Source organism: Leucopleurus acutus (assembly GCF_964270905.1).
Source record: "Leucopleurus acutus genome assembly, chromosome: 19".
NCBI classification, from domain to species: Eukaryota; Metazoa; Chordata; class Mammalia; order Artiodactyla; family Delphinidae; genus Leucopleurus; species Leucopleurus acutus.
Window position 1 is genome coordinate 20,926,215 of NC_139161.1, and position 6,111 is coordinate 20,932,325.

The 6,111-nt window shown below is 62.3% G+C and overlaps 2 protein-coding genes across 2 annotated transcripts; both read right to left on the reverse strand.

Moving 5' to 3' along the window:
- Window positions 1-955: 955 nt before the first annotated feature.
- Window positions 956-2,446, reverse strand: PNMT (phenylethanolamine N-methyltransferase; the record flags this gene model as incomplete). Its single annotated transcript, XM_082861003.1, has 3 exons — window positions 956-1,397; window positions 1,522-1,729; window positions 2,245-2,446. 3 exons carry the CDS (start codon window positions 2,444-2,446, stop codon window positions 956-958), a joined length of 852 nt encoding a protein of 283 aa, XP_082717129.1.
- Window positions 2,447-4,212: 1,766 nt separating this feature from the next.
- Window positions 4,213-5,396, reverse strand: TCAP (titin-cap). The gene is made up of 2 exons (XM_082861009.1): window positions 5,280-5,396; window positions 4,213-5,033 (listed from the first exon to the last, which is right to left on the reverse strand). Exons 1-2 carry the CDS (start codon window positions 5,387-5,389, stop codon window positions 4,640-4,642), a joined length of 504 nt encoding a protein of 167 aa, XP_082717135.1. The 5' UTR covers window positions 5,390-5,396; the 3' UTR covers window positions 4,213-4,639.
- Window positions 5,397-6,111: the final 715 nt, after the last annotated feature.

Genomic DNA, 6,111 nt, shown 5'->3' on the forward strand with positions numbered 1-6,111 from the left:
GCCATAGCACATTCCTGCTCCACAAGGACAGAATATGGAGCTGCAGAAACTTTGCATCCAAAGGCAGTGTCTGTGACTGGAGCAAGGAGTTGGGATTCTCTGCCCTCTTGCCTCTCCCTGGGGGTAAGGGCGCTGAGCTAGGACTCCAACCTCAGGGACTTGGGTGACCTGTAACTTCTTTTGATACTAAGAACTATTTTAAGGTAGGAGGGTGGCAAGGGACATTCTTAATAAACCAATTCTCAGACTCACCTACCCTTTTCCGGCTCATTTGTGTAAGTAGGGTGGGCTGGAGGGAAGAAGACAGAGCTGGCTGGAGGCAACAGGCAGATGGCGTCTCTACCTAGGCCCATGGGAGTGGGGATGGCAAGGACCAGATTCAGGGCAACAGCAGATCTGGATGGAGCTCCCGTCCCGCTCGTAGTGGGGGCTGGGAGAGGGAGCTGGTGCCTGTTCTTCCCCTCTGACTTCCCTTGGCCTTTGTGCCTGGGTTGTAGCACCACCGCCTGCAAGTTCTCCTAATTATCCCCCTTCACCTCCCCTTCTGGGCTCCGCTAAGCTCCTCTATTATTTATTTGTTCCTAACCTTTCTGAGCTTCACCTGCAAACAGGATAACAGGACCTGCTGCCGAGTGTGAGGACTGAATGGACCTAGCAGGTGCCTGGCACACAGCAGATGCTGAATGAGTTTCCTCTGACCCTGGCTTTCCTTAGTTTGGGAAGAATGAGTGTACGGAAACCTTCCTTCATGGAAGCTTCTGGGAAAAAGGCCAGGGTTGATGCCTCCCATATGCCCACAACACAAGAGAGAGCTCTGGGCCCTTGTTGCTTCCCAGGAGAGCCGCAGACTGCACTTAACACCAACCAGCATGGACTTATTTCTTTATTAGGTGCCACCTCAGATAACAGGGAATCTAGGTGGGTGAGGGCCGCCGACACTGTATGCACTGGGGCCTCACACCCCCACCTTCTTCTGGGCCCAGGCGAAGAAGATGCCCTTGACATCATCTACGCCTGTCCGAAGGTGGGAAGGCATGATGTAGGTACGCAGATCCCTCACCTCATAGCCGCTACGCACCAGGGCCTCCCTCACCTCCTCCTCACGCACTGGCACCACTGCCAGCCTGGCCTCCCCAGCCAGGTACCATGACTCCTCCAGGGCCCCGATGAGGAGGAGGTGCCCCCCAGGCCTCAGCAGTGTAGTGATGTGGTCCAGGGCCCGCTGGAAGCTGGCAAGGTCCGGACTCACAGCCTCTAGGCAGAAGGCGGAGACCAGGGCATCGGCAGGCAGGGGCGCCAGGCTCCCGGCGCCCAGGGGCTGGGGCTGGTGCACGTCGATGGGCAGGATCCGCTTCACCCTGGCTCTCAGCTGGCACTCCTTCTCTTGGCAGGATTCACTGTTTGACTCAGAAGGCAGAGTCAGGACCAGGGCTCTGGACTGCCCACACCCCGTTCTCTGTTGCCTCCCACCAGCCACTCCGTGGGAAACCCCCTGCCCAACCCGTACCCCCCAGCCCTTACCCCTTGCCCTCGATGAGACAGACATGCTGGCTGTACACGCTCCAGTCGAAGGCCCCAGGCTCGTCTCGCAGCCAGAGCCCCAGCTCCTGGCGGTTCACCTCCAAGAAATCTGTCATCGTGATGTCCTCAAAGTGGGCGCAGGCGCTGAGCAGCTGGTAGATAGTGGGGCCTGAACCAATGTCAATGAGGGTGCGTCCAGACACCTCACCTGGGTGGGGCAGAGGAAGCAGGTCCTGGTGCTAGGCCTGTGCCTGCAGCCCCCAGCCTCAGTCACGGCCTCCCTTACCTGGGGCTTCTTCCCCCTCTCTCTGTTCCTTCTCCCCCTGGAAGTGTGTCTCTGTCTGGAAGAAGCATTAGCTCTGGAGTTAGACTAACCAGGGTCTGAGTCTGGCTCTAACGCCCGCTGACTTTTACCTTGGGAAATGAACCCAACCTCTCTGTGACTCAGGCTCCGCAACTATACTCTAGTCACCTACCAGTGAGGATTAAGTGGGGGAACTCTCAGGTGCCTGGCAGCTTCTCTCCTCCGCCTTTGCCCCTCATTCTGCATTCCCCACTTCACTTCTCAATTCTGAGTGCGCTCCCTCCCGACCCCCCCCCCTCACGTGAGGGATGCTTGCCCCTCTTCTGTTTTCACCCCTTAACTACCTATCCCCATCTGGCTGTCGCGTGCGCGCCCCTTTGGCTCCCTGATGACTCCTTGTCCTGTTTCCCAGCGCTCACCGGTGGCGAAGGTCTGCGCCAAGCAGCGCAGCTTCCAAGGCCCGACGCCGTCGGGGCCGCTCAGGTCCCCCCGAGGGGGCGCGTAGTTGTTGCGGAGATAGGCGCGGGGCTCGAAGCGCTGGTAGGCCGAGGCGACTGCCGCCCGGCCCGGGTCTAAGTCGGGGGCCGCGCCCGCAGCGTGACTCAGGTCTGTCCCGCTCATGCTGCTGCCGCGGCCGCCCTTGTCCCCCGCTCGCCTTTATCTGCGGCCGGACCCCCGCCCCGACCTCTCCGCTGCGGCTGAGCGATGAGCCGCCCGGGGCCACGCGCGCTGCGTTTCCCTTACCCCATCCATCTCCTTTAGTGTCGGAGCAGCAGACACACGGGGGGAGCATCCGTCCCCGCCCCTGCTCCACGGTTGCTCCCCTCTGCCCTCCACCCTTTGCCTCACCTGCCCTGGTCCAAGGCCAGCTCCCGCGCCCTGCCCCTCAGCTTCGTGCCCCCAGACTCCTTAGACCCCTGCGTCCACCAGCCCCAGCTCCTCCCTGTAGCTCTTCTCCATTCACCCCTTTTGCCTGGCATCCCTTCCCTTCTTTTTTGCCAGGGTTCAAGCTAGCCCTTTCCCCCATTCCCAGCTCCCAGCACCAGGGACATCTCTTGGGACACCCTGTCCAACAGCCACCCCCCCTTCCTTAGTGAGGTCACCCCAACTCCCCTTCTCCGCCTCTCCCCTAGGCCTCTTTTGTCCCTGTCCTCCAGCGTTCCCCCCGCCCCCCGCCCCGACTCCAGAAAGCACAGTCCGTTCTGGCCTCCGCCACGGTCGCCCCAGGGCCCCAGAGCGGAGCTCCGGCCCCGCCCGTCAGATGGCAGCGACGATAGGGCAGGCGAGCAGGGATAAAGCACTTAGCGGACGGAACTGCCCGGGCCTCCCCTGCGGGCCCTGCAGGCTCCCAGCCGCGTATCTGGGGGCTGCCGAGGGCGGAAGGCTCGGGACGTTCTGTCACGTCCGGGGCGAGGGACCCAGGTGAGGACGGAAGGGCGCGGGGTGCGTTCTCCAGGCTGCCAGGGGTACCAGGGGACGCGATCCGAGCCTTCGGGTGCCAAGGGATTAGATGTGTCGTCTGGTCTGGAGTCTGACCCCTCTCATCTCCCAGCCCACACTCCAGCCCCCTCTGGGGGAGCAGGGCCAGGCCAGCCCTGCAGATTGCTTGGCACTCCAGGTACCAGGCTGTCGAGATGCCAGGGTCCCCCTTCCTATCCTCCCAAATGGGAAGTGGATTCTGCGGGGCCGTCTCCGTGGTCTTCCTGGAGTGGAACCCTCCTCTGGCTAAGTCTAGTGCCTCTCGGCCCTGGGTAGGCTACCAGCCCCTGGCCTCCTCTGTGCCACACCCTTACCCTCACCTTGTCCCAAAGGGAAAGTGTCTTCTTGTTGGACCAGGCAGCCAGGTTGGGACATGAGTCACCACAACAGCTGCAGGGGTCACACACAGGAACCTGACCACCCCCCTACACACCCTACCCCCAAGAACACCTCACCCCAGCCAAGGATTGATTCTGTCTGGATTCAGAACCAAGAGAGAGGTCAGCCTTGGGGTCACTGACCCCATCCACACCCTGAGGCACAGCTGAGGACAGTCCCGGTGCCAGCCCCTTCCATATTCTTCATGAGGTCATTTAAACAAACCCTGGATGCCAACTGGCCTCCTGGGCACTGCCCAGTGCCAGGGGACTCACACAGAGGCCAGGACTGCAGAGCAGAGTCAGGGGGACTGGACAGACAGCCACCCTGTTTATAGCTCTGTCCCTGCAACCCTCCCCCCCCGCCCCCCCGCCCAGGAGCATGGGGTGACCCACTAACTCTGCCATATTTAGCTCAGATGCAGGGCCTGTTCCCAGAAGTGAGCATAGGGGGGACACCAACGGGTGGGCCCCTCAACCACCAGGAAAGAGACGAAACTCTGGCATGTGATTGAGCATTTATTGCAGCGCTAACAGAGGGTGCTGGGAGCTCCACCCTGCCTCGGCCCTCTTCACGTCCCCCTCCCTCCGCTCTTCTCCAGGCCTCCTTCCCTGAGCATTCCTTATGCTTTTTCTTCATCCTTCTCTGAAGCTGAAATCCGGACTGGGGTCACTCCTCTCAGGGACCTCTTACCCTCACCAGCATTTTCTGCCTTTCCTCCTGGGGGTACTCGGCTGTGCTGGCCCCCAGCACTCCACCCTTAGTGCCCACCGTCTTTGCTCCCTCCCTGTGGGAACTCAGGAGACCCAGGCATCCTGGCCTCTGGCTCCCACCTCCCCTAGCCCCCAATTCTGGGCAAACTACAAAGCTTCCATGGCCAGCAGCTCCCCTCCGTGGTCCTAGCCAGGAAGGGCCCAGCCCAGGGCAGGCACTGTGGAGCCCACGTCACCGTCCCTCTCAGCCTCTCTGTGCTTCCTGGGACGTGGAGCGAGACAGGGTGCGACACAGGGCGCCGGGCTTGCTGACAGGCACCACAGGGGGCAGCTGCTTGGTGATCTCGGCCACGTCCTGGCGGTCCACACACTGGCCACCCAGGGCTGCTTCCAGTGCCAGCAGCTCCTGCAGCTGGATGGGGGTGTCCTCGTGCTCCTCCTTGGTGGAGCCCACCTTGGCAGGGGTGAAGATGGGCAGCGGCAGCATCCGCTGGTAGGGCAGCTGGTACTCCTGCAGCCCGCGGCCCAGGATGCCCATCCGCATCACCAGCCAGGGGGAACGCTGCACCAGCGCCTGACACCGCCCCTGCCGGTGGTAGGTCTCCCGCCGCTGGGCATCCTCCTCATGCAGGGAGCAACTGGGAAGGAGAGGGGAAGGGGACACTGAACTCCTGTGACCTGTTGCCCTCCAGTCACACGCTGAGGACCTGGGGTGCCAGGACCTGGGGTGCTGGAGGGGTGACTCCACTTTGCTCCCCCCAGCGGGAACTCTCCTGGCCCCCACCCCCCGAAACTTCTCCTGGCCTTTGCGCTCCGGCTTCATAAGGCTCAGGAAGGGTGCTCTAGGGGAGGGGAGGAGGGACCCCCAGCTGGCCAGCACTCACCCCTCCTCAGGCCGTGTGGACAGCGTCAGATCCTTCCACTCAGCCCAGAAGGCCTCTCGGCGCTCACAGTCCTGCTCGGACACCTGGCAGCTCAGCTCTGAAGTGGCCATGATGACCGCTCACTCCCTCTGGGCTCTGTTCCTCCCATGCCCTTTAAATAGCCCCACCCTCCCCCTCCTCCAGGGGCTATTTTCAGGCCCTCTGGCGTCAGATGCTACAAGCAGAGCCAAGACTCACTGCTGGGGGATTCTGGGCCCAGGGCGGGGCTTGGGGTACCTGGACTCTGGCTGCCCCCAGGTCAGAGGTCAGCTTCTGAAGAGCTCAAGGCGCTCCTGTGGGGGCGGGGGTCCTCAGCGTGACACCTCCAGGTGTCTGACACTCCTCAGACACCGTCTGGGACCAGGCACGCGCCCAGCCTCGTGCCACCTTGGCACTTGCCCTCTGCCCCACCCCTTCCCCTAACCCAGGGAGGACAGCGGCTTGTCTGTAAACAGAGCAGGAAACAGCAGGAACCGAGGCCCCCTCTGGGCTCTGTACCAGGCCATCGTGTCCTTCCCCACTGCCTGGGCTCAAGGGCACATCCCCTGACTATCCCCTCAGCAAGAAGGGACAGTGCCGCCAGGCCTGGCCCCTGACCACCACCTCACCAGCAGGGGCAACGGAAGTTAATTCCACACGTGGGATCCTGGACGCCAACCTTTGCCAGGCGTCTTCCTTTCCCGTTGGGCCAGTAGGGTGGGGGGAGCAGATGTGGGAGGTGGCCCCAGCTCTACCCCAACACCGCAGGTGGGGTGAGGTGGGAATCCAGGGGCTCCAGGGAGTGGCAGCCAGA

What these genes read in the sequence shown, in the direction of transcription:
- TCAP (XM_082861009.1), bottom strand. Translation starts at nt 5,389, where the DNA reads ATGGCCACTTCAGAGCTGAGCTGCCAGGTGTCCGAGCAGGACTGTGAG. An exon ending in TCCACACGGCCTGAGGAGGG is followed by an intron (nt 5,034 to 5,279) that starts GTGAGTGCTGGC and finishes TCTCCTTCCCAG; the next exon opens with TTGCTCCCTGCATGAGGAGG.